The following is a 17,301-nucleotide window of genomic DNA, read 5'->3' as shown; positions in this document are numbered from 1 at the left end:
GATACTGTTTTTATATTGTTTTTATGTGTGTGTGTGTTTTTTTTTAAAAAAAATTGTATACTTTTAATGTTTACTATTTTTAATTGTTGTAAACCACCCAGAGAGCTTCGGCTGTGGGGTGGTATATAAATGTAATTAAATAAATAAATAAATAAATAAATAAGTCATCAGCTGAGATGAAAAGTGCCTAGTCTCCCCCCACAAAGCTATGGAAGTGGAAGGCTCCATTCATGGAACCAGAGCAATGTCCCTTGTTGCGTGATGGTGCAAAGCTGCCAGTGTCTGTAGAGCACGGGTGGGCAACGTTGAGCCCTCCAGCTGCTTTGGCCTACAACTCCCATGATCCCGCACCATTGGCTATGCTGGCTAGGGCTGATGGGAGCTGAAGTCCAAAGCATCAGAACTATACCAGGTGGGGGAAGGCTGGAAGAGGCCACAGTAGGCTAGTTGGACCAATGGTCTGAGCCCCTCTAAGGCAGTTTCACAAACCTCCTCGTATCTTGATTCCAGTTTTTGTGTGAGGAAGGTTCCGGTGACTACATCGCCCGCGTTGACGAGCCCCAGTCCTGCTCCTATGTGCTGACCGTCCACACCACCCGCATCTGCCACCACCCCTTTTTGCGGCCGCCCTCTACTGCCACCCCTCAGACCATCCGCTGTCACCCGGCCCTGAGCCCTGCTGAGTATGTGGAATATGTCAAGGCGCAAGTGTGTAAGTACATCTCATAGAGAAGGAATGGGTGGGAGCCCTTGCAGTGCACTCTTGGCTAAGATTAAAACCCTGGATCTGTGGGTTTCTCATTGGGATTGCCCTGCGAAGGGGGATAAAGCACTGCTGAGGTGCACCACTGCCAAGGCCTTCGACCTCAGTAAAGCATATGGTGGGAAGGGGTGCTCACTCCTAGCCTCCACCCACAGCAGCAGGGAGAATAGAGTGGCAGGCCAGTGTGGGGTAGCGATGAGCATATTGGATCCAGGTTCAAATTCCCACTTAGCCAAGGAGGTCACTGTGTGTCCTTAGTATTGGAGACTAGCCCAAACTACCTCACAGGGTTGTATTGGGTGGGGGTGGGGGATGCTACTGTGTATGCTGACCTGAGGAACTCAGAGGAAGAAAATAAACTTGCATAGTCCTATAGAGTGTGTAGAATGTGAGTTTACGCCCCTTGGGGATGAACAAAGTTTGTTGGACTTCCCTAAGACAGGTGATGTACCAGCAAACAGGCTCTCTTATTTTGTCTGTGCTGCTTAGGCCCTGCCACATAACATGAGTGGACTGTCTACAGGGGGAAAAGTGGCCTGCTTAACATTTCCCCCGCCATGGCCGCTCCTTCTCTTGCCTGCCTCCGATGTTGGTAAGGACATGGCAAATCCAGTAATAGGCAGCAAACAGAACCCAGTGCCTTTCATTTGTTTATTTCCAAGAATATATATACCATTCTCTTTCGGACAAGATTCCTGGGTTTTCTGACTGCAAGGATGGTGGGGTTCTTGGCATAGAATTCCAGATTACTTTGCCTCTGTGGACAATCCCATTTCTAATGCATGTCTATTTCTAATACTTACACGAAATGTTTTGCAGCTGACACCAAGCGCAAAGTGGAGGAGATCTCCGAGGAGCTGAAGACTCTAGACACACGGCTGTGGAATGACCAAGATTCCAGCCCTGCTGTCCAGGATTCAGATGGAAATGGTAGGCTGCCACTTCCTTTCCCTAACCTGGTGCCTTCCAGGAGTGTTGCCAGCAACTCCCTCCAGCCCCAAGTAACATGGCCAGTGGTCAGGGATAATGGGAGTTGTAGTCCAAAACAACTTGAGGGCAACAGGTTTAGAGAGACAAGAACAGCCTCACAAAGATGTTACTAAAATCTAGCTTGGGTGTTCAGGATGAGGTAATTGCCAGGAACTTGAAACAGATTTAAGTGAGCATAGAACCATAGACTAGTAGAGTTGGAAGGGACCTATAAGGCCATTGAGTCCAACAAGTGCAAGAATTCAGTTAGTAGATGGCTGTCCAGCTGCCTCTTGAATGCCTCTAGTGTGGGAGAGCCCACTACCTCCCTAGGCAATTGGTTCCATTGTGTACTGCTCTAACTGTCAGGAAGTTTTTCCTGATGTCCAGCCGGAATCTGGCTTCCTGTAACTTGAGCCCAATATTCCGTGTCCCGCACCCTGAGATGACTGAGAAGAGATCCTGGCCCTACCTTTCAAGTACTTGAAGAGTGTTATCATATCTCCCCTCAGTCTTCTCTTCTCCAGGCTAAACGTACCCAGTTCTTTCAGTCTGTCCTCATAGGGCTTTGTTTCCAGACTCCTGATCATCCTCGTTGCCCTCCTTTGAACGCACTCCAGCTTATCTGCATCTTCTTAAAGTGTGGTGCCCAGAACTGGACGCAGTACTAGAGACATTTGCCTGACGTGTTGAGCCAGTTCACATCACATGGTGGGTTATTGTGGATTAATTAACCCATGATTAGTCACAGTGTGAATGGGGTGTGTGCAGCTGCTATTTTGAATATGTAACCTGCAATCAGGGGTTGCAGTGTGTCATGCGAATTCCGGGTTAATTGAGGGTTAAACAACCCACACTACTTCTTCGTGGTCTCTGTGCATGACACATATGGGTCTGCACCTGCGCTGAGCCTTAGTTCGGAACTTTCTAGCTAAAGAGTTTTAGGCGGGAACCCCTCCCCCCACCAAGTGTCCGTCAGTCAAGGGTTCCCGCCTATCCCTCAGTTCTTTTTTAACCGCCACAGTGCGAGCCTCGTGAAAGAACTTCTCAGTGATTGATCTTTCCTCTAGGACTTTAGCTAAGAGTTTTATTTCCTTTCTTTTGTTTCTTTTGTTCTATTCATATTCAATGGTCACAACCTGTGATTATTCTGCCTGGGGGAAGAACACAATACACAGACTTGCCCTCACTGCCAATCTCTTATGAGACAAGCCAGGAAGAACCGGGCAGACAGGTTAAGAGCTGAACTTTGGAAAAGGGCTCTTCAAGCTGTTGGCTGATAATGGCGTTGTCGCCCGAGAGGCCTAGCCAACCGGCCCGTTTCGATCCCCCAACTCCAGGGAGATCTACGGCTTTGGCAACTGCAAAAAGGCTATCGAAAAAGGCTAAACAGCCGGAATCCAGATCAAAGGGCCAGGAGAAAAAGAAAAAAACGGCACAGCTGACGGCTGAGAGTTCATCTCCTGCCTTGCTCCTGGTGACTCAGTATCGATGCAACCCTCCGTACCGACTATCTTAACTGCGCTACCTATACGGGGTTCATGTAGAGGCGGAGTCCTATGCGCCATTCTGATTACAGCTGCAGAAGGTGCTGTGATGACCCTAGGTGCCATGAGGAGCCTCTCTATAGGGCTCTATCACCAGGTTCAGATTCCTCCAGCCGAGATGGACGCAGGGACGGCAGAGATTACTATCGCTACAGCTCTAGATCTCCCCTCTTGGATTGGAATTGGGGTTCTCAGCAGTCCGCCCCCCACAGACATCATCACTACGATAATTACAGATCCAGGCAGGAAGAGGAACAGTATTTCTATCGTACATGATGTTTGGGAGGTCTAACTTCTAGGAATAGACTGGTCGGGTTCTCGAGATTCCCCTCCCAGGAATAGGGACATCCCCTCAGCAACCGTGTCGGTTCCTCAGGACCGAATAGTGTCTCCACATCAGTGGATTCCTTCCCAGGCACCACAGTTAGAGCCCCTTCGAGCCCAGGAACACCGGCCTGAGCAGGGTCAAAGTGGGGACTGTTCTTTGAGCCATCCCTTACAGCGTCCCCCTTCTAGGGAATCAGATAGGGAAGACTACTGCTCCGACTCAGTGTTATCGCCTTCCCCAGCACCGTCAGTGCCTTCCCCGGATGCGCTGGTGGGAGTCTAAGGAGACCGCATCGCCTTCGGAAGATTTGGGCCATTTTTCGGATCAGATTCAAAGAATGGCCCAATCCCTGGGACTGGAAATGCAACAGCCAGTACAGACAATTAAGGACCCGGTTTTTGATGCAGTTTGCACTGATGCATCCATACTGGTGGCCATCCCTTATCTACCTAAACTCCTAGAAACGGTTCAACAAATGTGGGAAGCCCCAGCCTTCATGGTTCCTACCTCGAAGTGCTTGGAGTCCATGTATAAAGTACAGGAGAAAGATGTGGCATTCTTGTTTTCCCATCCTCCACCGAACTCCATAATAGTAGAGTCCTCCCAAAGCCGCTCTCAAAAGATCCATTCAGCGCCTACTGACAGAGAGGGCAGAAGATTGGACTTAATGGGCAGGAGGCAATATTTGACAGCAGCATTGGGGCTTAAGGTTGCTAATTATCAAGCGACTATGTCAAGATACCAGCTGTTTCTATGGGAAAAGATCAACTCCCTCTGCGACTACCTACCAGAGGACAGGAGGGAGCTGGTGAGGGTTTTTCAAGCGGAAGCACTGGCGTTATCTAGACAGCAAATTAACACAGCAAGGCACCAGACAGATTGTGATACAAAGCTTATGGTTGGAGCAGTGGCACTCAAGAGGTATGCTTGGTTGCGGTCTGCGGGTCTCACCCAAGAGGCTAGATCTCGTATAGAGGACTTCGCCTTTGATGGCATTGGATTATTCAATGCCGGTACTGATGAGGACATGGAGTCCGTGCAAAAGGCTAGGCTTACTGCACGCAAGATGGGGATAGGTCACCAGTACTCTCCTCAACAAAACTTTCGATACCGACAGCGTCGCTGGAACCCCCAACCATTCTACCAAACCCGTCAATCTTCGGACAAACCCCAGCGTCAACAAAATGCCTTCATGCAGAAGAAGCAGTACACCCCATTTCACCAAAGAAATTGCAAGACAAACAAGGAGAGCAATAAGAAGGCACCTTTGACTGTTACATGGGGATCATAGCGCAACACACACCCCTCCCATATTTGGCAACCGTCTACAGGCTTTTCTTCCGAGATGGGACTCCATAACGTCAGACAAATGGGTCTTATCCATAATTCAAAAGGGATACCACATAGAGTTCAAGGATCTCCCTCCTTTTTCGGGCGTTGTAGTAACACCTCCATCCAAGATCATTTCCCAAGAAATAACTTCCCTGATGAGCAAAGGAGCGGTTATCAGGGTGCCTCTGCATCGGGCTTGGGTGGGCTTTCTCTCCCGTTATTTCACGATCCCGAAATCGGACGGAGGTCTTCGTCCTATCCTAGATCTCAAAAAATTTTTGAGAGCTTCAGAGAGCTTCGGCTGTGGGGCGGTATATAAATGTAATTAAATAAATAAATAAATAAATAAATAAATAAATAAATTTAAATACGTTTATTTCTCCAAGGAAGTTTCGTATGACAACCCTGCAAGAGATTTTGCCCCTCTTACAGAGAGGCGACTGGTTCGCATCCTTAGACCTAAGAGATGCCTATTTTCACATTTCGATCAGGCGCAGACATATTTCAGTTCACGGTCCTCCCGTTCGGTCTCTCCACGGCGCCCAGGGTGTTGTAGCAGTGATATGTGCAGAACTGCGACTACAGGGCATCCAGATCCATCCTTACCTGGATGACTGGCCGGTAGTGGTGCCCACGGAGAGTCAACTGTTCAAGGACATGAATACAGTGTTTCATCTGACAAGGGACCTAGGCCTATATGTCAATATGGAAAAGTCTTGTCTGATTCCCTCACAAGTAATAAAGTTTATAGGGTCGGTGCTAAACTCCAAAGTAGCGAGAGCATTCCTGCCAAACAACAGGGCAGAAGTGATTTCTTCCCTAGCCCAGAAGATCTCACAACAGAGATCAGTAAAAGCAATATCAGTCCAGAGACTGCTTGGGCTCATGGCAGCTACCATCATGGTAGTCAGATGGGCAAGGCTCAGAATGCGCCCTTTGCAAATATGGTTCCTACGAGCCTTCGAGCTTACTTCCAGTGCTCACCGAGTTCGAGTCTGCCTTCCGGAATCGGTCAAACAATCCCTCAGGGATAGACACTCAAAATCTCCTAAAAGGGTTGCCGTTCACGCCCCCGAGTCCTTCTATAACGGTGACAACCGATGCATCACTTTCGGGATGGGGAGGCCACTGCAAGCAATTCTCAATTCAAGGCCTCTGGAGCAAGGGAGAGAAGGTCCTGCACATCAACTGTCTAGAACTGATAGCCATGCAGCGTTCTCTCCTCGCCTTCGAACATATCCTTGGGAAATGCCTAGTCCAGGTTACTACGGACAATACCACCGTGGTTGCCTACATAAACAGACAAGGGGGAACCCACTCATAGCGGTTGCTAACAGTGACAATGGACTTAATACAAGTGGTGCATTCAAAGGAACATCTCCCTCATCGCTACCCACATTACAGGAATCGACAATATCATGGCGGATCAACTCAGTCGCTCTATGTTAAGCCCACATGAGTGGCAGCTCGATAGAACAGTCCTTCACCAACTGTTTCGGAGATGGGGCAGGCCGAACATCAACCTCTTCGCAACAGAAATCAACACTGCCAGCATTGCCTTCTGCAGCAGAGCAGGAATAGGGGCCAACTCAAGGGGGGATGCTTTCACCCAAGAATGGAAGATGGACTATTTTTACGTTTCCCCCCCCCTTTCCCTCTCATCACGAGGGTCATTACGAAGATTATGCAGGAGAGGACGGACTGCATCCTGATAACACCATGGTGGTCCCGACAACCATAGTTTGCGACCCTCGTACGGATATCCAAACAACACTTCAGGCTCCCATGCATCCTGAACTTACTGTCCCAAAACGAAGGGCACTTGATCCATCCAGAGGTCAATACACTGACGCTCACGGCGTGGAGGGTGTGGTAATCCCAGACACAGAGGATTTACCGCAGAATATCAAGGAAATCATATTGGCAGCCAAGAGGCCTTCAACTCGCAAATCCTATAAGGCTAAATTTACGGAATTTGCGAAAGTCGGGGTGAAGACCCAGTAACTTCCACCATTCACACAGTGTTAGGGTTCCTACACACTTTGCTGGATAAGGGCCTGAAACTGTCTTCTATGAAGGTGTACTTTGCAGCAGTTTTGGAGAAACATCTGCCAATTGGAATGGGCACGGTCTTTTCTCACCCCCTCGTCAAACTCTTCCTTAGAGAAGTAAAGAATATTGCTCCACCAGTACGTAACCCAGTGCCGGCCTGGAGCTTATCAGTGGTCTTGAAGGCTTTGACAATGAAACCATTTGAGCCTTTGGCCACAATAGACTTGATTATTATTATTATTATTATTATTTATTTATATAGCACCATCGATGTACATGGTGCTGCACAGACCACACAGTAAATAGCAAGACCCTGCCGCATAGGCTTACAATCTAATAAAGTTGTAGTAAACAATAAGGAGGGAAAGAGAATGCAAACAGGCACAGGGAAGTGTAAACAGGCACCGGGTAGGGTGAAGCTAACAGTATAGAGTCAGAACAAACTCAAAGTTTAAAAGCTATAGGGAAAAGAAAAGTTTTTAGCTGAGTTTTAAAAGCTGTGATTGAGTTGGTAGTTCTCAAGTGTTCTGGAAGAGCGTTCCAGGCATGAGGGGCAGCAGAGGAAAAAGGACGAAGCCGAGTAAGGGAAGTGGAGGTCCTTGGGCAGGCGAGAAGCATGGCATCAGAGGAGCGAAGAGCCCGAGCGGGGCAATAGTGTGAGATGAGAGAGGAGAGATAGGCAGGAGCTAGACCGTGAAAAGCTTTGAAGGTCAACAGGAGAAGTTTATATTGGATTCTGGAGTGAATTGGAAGCCAATGAAGAGATTTCAGAAGCGGAGTGACATGGTCAGAGCGGCGGGCCAGGAAGATGATCTTAGCGGCAGAGTGGTGGACAGAGACCAGCGGACTGATGTGAGATGAGGGGAGGCCAGAGAGAAGGAGGTTGCAGTAGTCCAACCGAGAGATAACCAGTGTGTGAACGAGAGTCTTGGCAGAAGAGACAGACAAAAATGGTCGAATCCTGGCAATATTATACAGGAAGAAACGACAAGATTTAGCTACTGCCTCGATATGAGGACGATGAAGGTAGTATTCCTGGTGGCAATCATGTCAGCCAGAAGGGCAAGCGAACTCACAGCTTGGAGAGTAGACCCTCCGTACTTATCCTTTCATAAGGACAAAGTCATTCTCCGGCCAGATCCTAATTTTTTGCCTAAAGTAGTCTCCACCTTCCATCTTAATGAAGATATAGTCCTTCTGGCCTTTTTCCCAACCCCAACAACACCGTTGGAGACCACGCTACACTCACTGGATGTGCGCCGTGCTGTGGCATTTTACAAAGATAGAATTTACGGAGGTCCCAAAGACTGTTCCTATCCTATGGAAGGCCAAAGAAGGGACAACCTGTCTCCTCCCAACGCCTTGCGGTCTGGATTGTTAGGACAATTAAGCTGGCCTATGAACTACAGGGCCTACAGCTGCCAGATCAAGTGCGTGCCCTTTCTACGAGAGGAATGGCATCCTTAGTGGCTTTTGACAGGGGAGTCCCTCTCCATGAAGTGTGCCAGGCTGCGATGTGGTCACAGTCTTCGACATTTCTTCGACACTATAAACTGGACATTAGAGCCAGAAGAGACTCCTCATTCGGCAGAGCTGTCCTTTCATCAATACTGACATAAGACACCTTCCCACCTCCAGTAAGTGGAAGCTTACTAATCTCCCATATGTGTGATGCACAGAGACCACGAGGAAGAACAGGTTGCTTACCTGTAACTGTGGTTCTTTGAGTGGTCATCTGTGCAGTCACACAACCCTCCCTCCTTCCCCTCTAGTGTCTTATGTTCTCCTGTGTTTTTTACGCTAATTTCCCCTTAGTAGTAAGATCACTGTGTCGGTCTTAAAGAATTGAGGGATAGGCGGGAACCCTTGACTGACGGGCACTTGGTGCGGGGAGGGGTTCCCGTCTAAAACTCTTTGCTATTAGAGAAAGTTCCGAACTAAGGCTCCGCGCAGGCGCAGACCCATATGTGTGACTGCACAGATGACCACTTGAAGAACCACAGTTACAGGTAAGCAACTACTTTCAGTTAGTAGTTGGATTAAGTGAGGGTTGTTTCTCCCCCAATTAACCCACTATGGCAGGGTTCGCAGGACACGTCGCAAACCTGGTTGCCCCAATCAGAGGTTTCATATTCAAAATGGTGGCTCCACAGCTTGGAGCTAAATCATGGGTTACTTAACCTACAATAAGATGCCATGCCATGTTGTGCAAACTGGCCCTTCCCCTATATAGTGCTAAGTGGCAGGTTGAAACCATTTCAGTTGCCTGATCTTTTGATGAACACTGAGGGAAATTTAAGAATTGTTTTTGAGGTTTTATTTTTAGGCTGTGTTCTGCGTCTTGAGTTAGCCAAATTGCCATTTTAATGTTGCATTTATGTGTTATTTTCTTTAGAAGCTGCCTTGAAAAAATGTTTGCATTTCAAAGGCGGAATATCAATGTTAAGTCAGCCTTTTCCAGCTTGGCACACACACCGCAGAAGTATCGGACTGCAACTCCCATCATCCCCATGCTGACTAGGTATGATGGGAGTTATAGTCTAGCACATCTGGAGGGCGCCAGGTTGGAGAAGGCTGTGTTAAATTATGCCGGGCTCGATGGCGATCCTTGGGGTTGTGAGTGTATGTAAAGGAGCAAGGAAAGCTATCCTCAAACTAAGGTTCTCTTGTATAAACAGCTTCTGCTGTTGATTTAACAGCTACAGATAATCTTTTATCCTTCCAGGCTGAGTTTTCATCTAAAACACGCACGACGGTTAGGAAATTGCCACTCTATTTTTATTTGAACTCTGTCTGCAAATGGCCCCGTAAGCTGGAGACTTTGCCACCAGTAGCGTCCTGTCACAGGGGTGGCGATAGAGATACCTATTGCATGGCTGGGATGCCACATGTATGCATGGCAAATGGAATTGCGCTGAAAAATGTAGAATGCATGGACAGCTGTTGAAATAACTTGCAGCTTGAAACAACCTCTTAATTGTCCTTATTGATTGGATACCTCTCCAGATAAAAACATCATGTGTTACTTTCAGATAGTATTTGCAGCCAAGCTTTTGAGATCCCTCAAGGGAAGGATATCCTGGGAGTTCATTTATTCGTTCGTTCTTTCTTTCTTTTAAATGTATCCTTATTGATTGTATGTAGCCTCTAATATATTAAGTACCATTTCAGATGTTTTCTGCTGAAGTGATGGTGATGGGTTGGAGGTCCAAATTCTCCATCCCCAGTTGATGGCCAGAAGGGGACCATGTCCATAGTGTTTTTCCACTAAAACAATAAATAAATGCCCGCTACTCAGATGCATTTCATTTCATTCTCCTATATTTGATCTTGATACTTTTATTCTAATTTAGGGGAGATGGGGTGGTGGTTAGATAGCTGGTATTTATTTATTTATTACGTTTATATACCTCCCCATAGCCGAAACTCTCAGGGCGGTTTACAAAGGTTAAAAACAGTGAAGAGCATCTAGTCCCCAAGATGGCTTGTTTTTTGTGCCATGGGCTGCGTTAGTGATCCGTAAAGGCTAAAGGACCTTAATTAAACTCACAAGCCTCATGTTTAACACAGCTGGCACAACGGAATCTAAAAATGTAATTTAACAATAGTGGAATCATATCTTCAAGGCTATATATGCTCATCTTGATGCATCAAATTGTGTGTCAATAAAAAATAAAATTCTGGGAGCTGCAGAAACCGCACACACTTGCACGCAACTGTTTGTCAAGGATTGCAAACAAACTGAGCTTGGAAAAAACTGTTAGAAGCTACTGACTTCTCCTCTTTGGTTCACACAGCTCAGTTGAAAGCAAAGCCTGTAGATAGCAGACTTTAGCGGATGTTTCCAGGATACTGAGTTAGCTTTATAGCAGGAATAATAATGCTCCACAGGATTAGGAATAATACACTTGCAGCAAGTTTAGCAAACACGAATATAACTTTACTTTGAGGTAGATATTTACAGGATCAAGACATATAGGCAATACTCACGAAATGTAACACATTCAGAAATACATCACACAGGAGAGAAAATACAAACTGTACAGACACTCTTTATATACAGATTCAGCAGATCACATGAATCAGTCAATCAATCACACCATACCCCAGCTGTCAATTAACCCTTGACACTGGCTGATGCAATGACTTAGCCTGATGCAATCTTCAGCTCTGGTTGCCTCAAAAATCTGGACAATGAAAATCCAACCCTGACACTGCTTAGCTGATGTCATTCTAATTTTTGCTAGTCTTGGGAGTGAGGAGAGCCAAGGCACTTCTGAGCTCTGGAAGGTCTTGCTCAACCCATAAAACCCCTAGGACATCCGACAGTTCATCTAACTTCAAAATGCGTGGGCAGTATCAGTATTTTGAAGGCTTACAGCTAGAAACATGTAAATAAATTTTATGACTATAACATTCTGCAGAATATATTTATAAATTGCTGTTGATATGCCCAGCTGCTTCACTCACACTTAACACTCTTTGCATTACCTGTTTGATCAGTGACTCCAGCTCCGGCTCCTCCAACTGAGGCTGAACCAGGTGAGGAGACTGATTTCTGGGGAAAAGTGCTTCGTGGAGATGGGAACCCAGCCCAGGTGCCAGACCAGATGAAGGTAACCGGCTGTTGTCATACCTGATCTTAACCACTTCACTACCTGTTTCTGAAGGTAGTGAACAATGAAAGTTCTTTTTCACTGCTGCATAAAATTTCACTCCCCCAAGAGTGAAGCGTGCAGCACTGGAGAAGTCTAGGCCTTGTTTAAGTTGGTTATGTGGGTTAGGGTGACGTGTGGATTAATGTTTTTGTGCAAAGTTACATTATCCGCTGCATGCCTTTGAAGTAGAACAGGGTAGAAATGGAGAGCGGTGAGGTTCAACCCAAAGGAACGCAGCTAATAATTAACCACCACTGGGTGCATGTACATCATGTAGTGAAGAATGAAAGTTCTGTATCTACAAAATAGAGAGTTCTGTTAGGTATTGAACAATACTACGCTTGCATGTATATTCTGTATATAGGATGCACAATGCTATAGAAAACGTGGATAATGAATTCTTCTGGCAAAATGAGTAACAGAGGTCAAGGGTTTGTGTCTCACTAAAACCTACCCATCTAATCCCACCGTGGTGGTTCCTCAATCAAACCATTCCTGTTATGTCCTTTTCCTGCAGGAAGAAGATCCAATCATGAAGACAGCAGACAATCACCTAGCAGGTAGCTCTGTGGCTCAAAGGTGCTGTGGGGTGGGACCTAAAGAGAACAGTTCGAAAAGATTCTATGGGGAAAGTTTTCATGAGCCGAAAGGGGATTTGGAACTCTGAAGCTGAACCCATCCTCCCCAACCCCTTCACAGGGATTGGTTCACAGTTGAGCACTTTACATGGACTCTAGTTATATATGCCGTGTGTGTGTGTCTCCTGAAATTTAATTTTAATTTCAACAAGGTACATTTCTCTCCTTTTAACATGTATAAGCTGCACGGTAGTTAACAGTTAACAGTGGGGTAATCATCAGAGTTGAGTTGACTATTAGTCCATGCTGAGTTGACTCACTCATCCCCCCCACTCTCTCCCCCCCCCTCAGTCCTCCCGTTAGTGTCCCATCAACCATTGCTGCCGAAAATCTATCCTGCCAGCTGAAGTACAGCAGCAACCAACGGTGCCCTCCTCACAACACGGAACCTGGAACCTCAGGGTTGTTTATAGGTTAAACAACCCAGAGTTAACCCAACAATTGCCCAAGGTTTGTTGTTGGGTTAATTCTGAATTAACCCATAAACCCATAAACAACCCTGAGGTTCCAGGTTCATTCATCACAAAACAACCTAGGAACAAGGTGTTCCTGGGTTGTTAATTGAAATCAGAAATGGCTTGCGCATAACATGCATGCTCTCCTAGTCAGCAGAATTCATGGGTTAAACAATCCAGGAATTGCAGCATGACGTACAAACCAGGTGATTATGTCCAGATGGGAACAAACTGTGGTTTGCCTGAACAAACCAGCTTCAAACTGTGATTTGTAATCTTGGCTTGTTCAGATAAACCATAGTTAAGACCAACTACAGTTGGTCCCCACTTAGTCATGACGACAAACTGTGACTAGTTGAAAATAGAAGTAAATGCTTCCAACTCCTCTCAGCTGGGCCAGAGGGAGGAAGCACATCAAGTCTTGTTCACGTCGCTCCAAACTCTGATTTAGTGTTGCATCCGAATGAAGTCTTGGAAATTTTATTAGCATATATATACTTATTTTGCAAAGTTTATTCAGCTTCTGCTAGTGATGGGGTGGGAGCAAAGACCATGAAACCCTCCTAGCCTAGAAATCCTGTTCATTATCCTCTTCTGGTTTCTGAGACTTCACCAAACATTATCCAGAGGAGTTTTACACTTCTTTACAGTCTTACAGACTAGAACCTTGCTTTTTTTAAAAAAATATAATCTGCGTGTCTCACAGTGAAAGTCAGGTTTTGCCTTTTGTGTGTGATAATATGCCTCTCTGATTCTTTTCAACAGTTAATCGTTTGATAGCCTTTTTTAAAAAAATGGAGTCCTCCTGACAGTCCTAGCAAGGTAGACTCTTTCCCATTGACAGAAAGGGAACTGAAGCTGAAAGATCTGTGGAGCCAAGAATAATGTTCTCCAGATGACTCAGGGGAACAGCCTGGAATCGGTTGTGCATCACATTTACTGCTGACAGTGTGTTTGAGCTTTATGTGCACAAACCAGGAAGCAGCTGTTTCATCAAGCTACAGCAGAGAAAGATGTGAAGCAGGCCTATTCCAGCAGCCCTTCTGAAAAACCAGCTCCATCAGGCTCCTCCTCCTTGGTTTCCAGCTGGTCATCATAAGTTTTTCTTTCCAACTTTAAGAATTGATGCCTGAGTTTATTATTTATTTATTTTATTTATTACATTTATATACCGCCCCACAGCCGAAGCTCTCTGGGCGGTTTACAACAATTAAAAATGGTAAACATTAAAAGTATACAAAATTTAAAAACCATCAAAACATTAAAAAACAGTATAAAAACAACAGGATCCATTTAAAAACAAGTTTGCTTTTTTCCTCTTCCCTCCCCATCTTATTTTCCTTCTGTGTTGTGTCCTGTATATTGTAAGCCTGCAGGCATGGACTGCCTTGTTTAGTTGATCATATATAAGTTGCTGTGAGAGTCTTTTCAGCTGAAGAGCAAGGTAAAAGTGCTTTAAATAAATAGAGCAGCTTACTCAACATCAGTTGGCAAACTCAGGGGTGAGTTGGAATTGGAGCAGTTTCTCAAGTCCAAGCCCAAAATGTTACGTTCTCTGGCTCCATTGTATTCCATGCACACGGAACTGGAATAACTGAGATTACACAATGTAAGCATGGAAATAGGCACACTGAGCATCTCCGCCCAGCGTACTTTCATTGTGTTCTTCGCTATTTTTAATTTCAAAGCAAGTTTCTAGTACTTAAGGCATGTGTGGGTGATGCTTGGTGAAATTGCAGAAGCTTAACGCAGGAGTAAGGCTCCTACTGATCAGCAGAAGCAGAATAAAGTATGTAATGCTAACGGTTGTGTGCAGATTTGCATGTAATTTCTACAGGTTTTTGAATTCCGCTTTTCTTGGTGTAGTGTGTGTGTGTGTGTGTGTGTGTGCTTGTTCTCGGGAGGCAATCTTTGTCAGCCCCTGGTCTCCAAGAGGGTCCTAATGCATGTTGCCTGGCTCTTTCCAGATTTCAAGAAAAAAATCCACTTCAAAGTTATCCGGAACCCAGGGGACCTGGTTCAATTCATCCATGACTTGAAAGAGAATGCTAAGAAGGTAAGGCTCTGAGGCCAGGCTTGCTTCTTCCTGGGTTGGCTTAGCCTGCTGCCAAGGCAAGCCTCTTTGACGCACATGTGGAATTGCTTTCTATGTTGAACCTCCCAGTTCAGGGACAGTATACCGCTGAATAGCTGTTGCTGGGGAGCTACAATGGAGAGCAAGGGCTGTTGCCTTGATGCCCTGCTTGGGGGCTTCTCGAAAGCATCTGGTTGGCCACTGTGGGATCCTGGACTATATGGACCTTTGGTCTGATCCCTTGGGCAGGGCCTTTATGTTCCTTCTGATCTTTTGGCATCACTTTAACCCATAGGTGGGGAGAACATCGATCAGAATCTACCGGTAGATCTCTGGATGGCTTGCAGCAGATCAGCAAGATATATTTTTTGGCAACAGCAAAGCAGTCCCCCCCTTTTTGAATTATTGTTGTTGTTATTATTATTGCATTTATATCCCACCTTTTTCGCTCTAAGGAACCCAAGGTGGTGTACATAATCTTCCTCCTCTCCATTTTATCCTCACAGCAGCAACCCTGTGAGGGTGGGTTGGGCTGAGAGTCTGTGACTGGCCCAAAGTCACACCCAATGGGCTTCCATGGCTGAGTGGGGACTAGAACCCGGATCTCCGTCTCCCAGTCCAACACTCTAGCCACTACACCACACCACGGGGGGGGGGGGGGATCTACACTACTGCTTTAAAGCGCTTTAAAGCACTTTGAAAACGTTTTGAAAACTACATATGCAGTGTGTCCTGGTCCCCAACAGTTGTCAAAACTGTTATAAAGCGCTTTAAAGCAGTAGTGTAGATCTTGCCCAGGTTGTTAGAATCCTTGATCTGTAGTAATTCAGCTGTAGATGTGTACTTGCATATACAAGCTATGGCAGTGAATGGCTCATGGGCTGCCAGTCGATTGGCTCCTCCTCTTGAGCCAACTTATTATATCTGGCTCCACCCCCAAGTGAACATTTTGTACCTGGCTCCCATTGGTAGACGTCTGGCTTCTTGGATCTACTTTTTTTTTTTTTGCCAGAACACCGACATCTGCCCACATCTGATCTGAATATTCATGTTTATTATGGCAGGGCCAAGGGTCCAAACCAGTGAGTGTGTTGAAGAAGAGTTGGTCAGTAGAATATCTAGCCTAGAAGAGCTCTGATGATCTGTGTTGCACTGCCACTCCAAGTGCTTTGCCCCATGGCCTTCGATTAGGCTGCACCTCTGATCCCTACAGTGGATATGGGCGGGGGGTGGGGGCCGGGGGCCTCCAGCCCTCTCTGGCCCGCTTGGCTGAACTGTGGAGGATCCAATGCAGACGCCTATGTGGTTTCTTTGAGCAGCAAAATATCGTTGGGAGAAAAGGTAGCCATCCTGCTCCAAGTGGATAGGGCAGATTTTTGGATGGCAGGTTTGGGGATACCATGAAAAGGCAGCAAGTTATGAGTTGTCTTGATGCATTTCATCCTGGTGGGGTGATTTTGACACTGCCTCTGGCATCAAAATGGCTCTGCAAAGACACTTCCAGTGCTGGGCGGGGGGTGGGGGGCAGTGGGGCTAGTTGGCATGGGCCTATGATTTTGAGGGGGCCTACTCCGTGATGTCTTACATACATCTTGAATAAAAGTGCTTGCCATGACCTTTATCATTCTAGTTCATATGTATTTAGAACTGATTAAAAATACTTAATGAGCAGTTTTAAATGGGGACTACATTTCCCATCTGGCCTGGGCCTATTACCAGCTTTGCCCGGCCCTGGACACTTCATTCTTGATTCTGTGGGTTCCACACAAGGGTAGTAAAGAACAGAATAGCGACAACTGTGCCTTGGGTACAGAATTCTGAATATTCTGAATAACGCTGATTATCTGTTGTGCTTCTCTCCACACACCTTTTTTTTTTTTGAGATGTGGGGAGATATGCAGGGATTTATTTAATCCTGGTTCCTTTTTTACATTTCACCATATAACAACAACAAAGTAACAGCCAATAATTATTACGCAACAAATCCTACTATTATATCAAAAATGTTAAAAGCTCATACAATTATAAATCCTTATGTACAAAAAGGATTGTTCTTAAGCCCATAAACTGCCGCTATTGTACATCTTTTTTAAAAAATTAAATAAAAGCAAATTTCTAGTACAAATGACTGAAAAGAAAAGTTGGAAAATGCATAAACAGGATCTGGGGAAATCCCTGATCGCAGAGGAGAGCCACTCTTAGGTGCCTTGCATAAATTCTTGCCCCTACCGCAATGAACAGGTGATGTTTCATACAAATGTACTTAATTTCCTTGTGGCTTTTAATAGAAGTTGCCAACTTTTGGCTTCTTAGTGTAGGATTTGGAGAAATCTCATTCCTATTTATTTTATTTTTTTTAATACTGGGGTTTCCCGTGTTTCTTGCTCGCAGTATGTAATGTTTTATAGGTTTTATCATGCTTAAAAATATATTTTTCAAAAAAATGTACGTATTATATTTATAATAATTGTTACAGCCCCTTGAA

At 45.6% G+C, this 17,301-nt stretch overlaps 1 protein-coding gene across 2 annotated transcripts in view; it reads left to right on the top strand.

The window, feature by feature from the left end:
* OS9 (OS9 endoplasmic reticulum lectin) overlaps positions 1-17,301 on the top strand; it is a 52,784-nt gene that overhangs the window by 25,142 nt on the left and 10,341 nt on the right. For both annotated transcript variants that reach the window (XM_063119191.1, XM_063119190.1), the window contains exons 6-10: positions 511-712; positions 1,583-1,693; positions 11,495-11,607; positions 12,167-12,209; positions 14,710-14,798. In XM_063119191.1, coding sequence (XP_062975261.1) covers positions 511-712; positions 1,583-1,693; positions 11,495-11,607; positions 12,167-12,209; positions 14,710-14,798 — 558 coding nt within the window. The remainder of the gene's footprint in view (positions 1-510; positions 713-1,582; positions 1,694-11,494; positions 11,608-12,166; positions 12,210-14,709; positions 14,799-17,301) is intronic.

The sequence above is a fragment of the Elgaria multicarinata genome, chromosome 3 (genome assembly GCF_023053635.1).
Source record: "Elgaria multicarinata webbii isolate HBS135686 ecotype San Diego chromosome 3, rElgMul1.1.pri, whole genome shotgun sequence".
In the NCBI taxonomy this organism is placed as follows: domain Eukaryota; kingdom Metazoa; phylum Chordata; class Lepidosauria; order Squamata; family Anguidae; genus Elgaria; species Elgaria multicarinata.
Note: the sequence above shows the minus strand (reverse complement) of the source record. Positions and strands in the feature narration are given on the sequence as shown.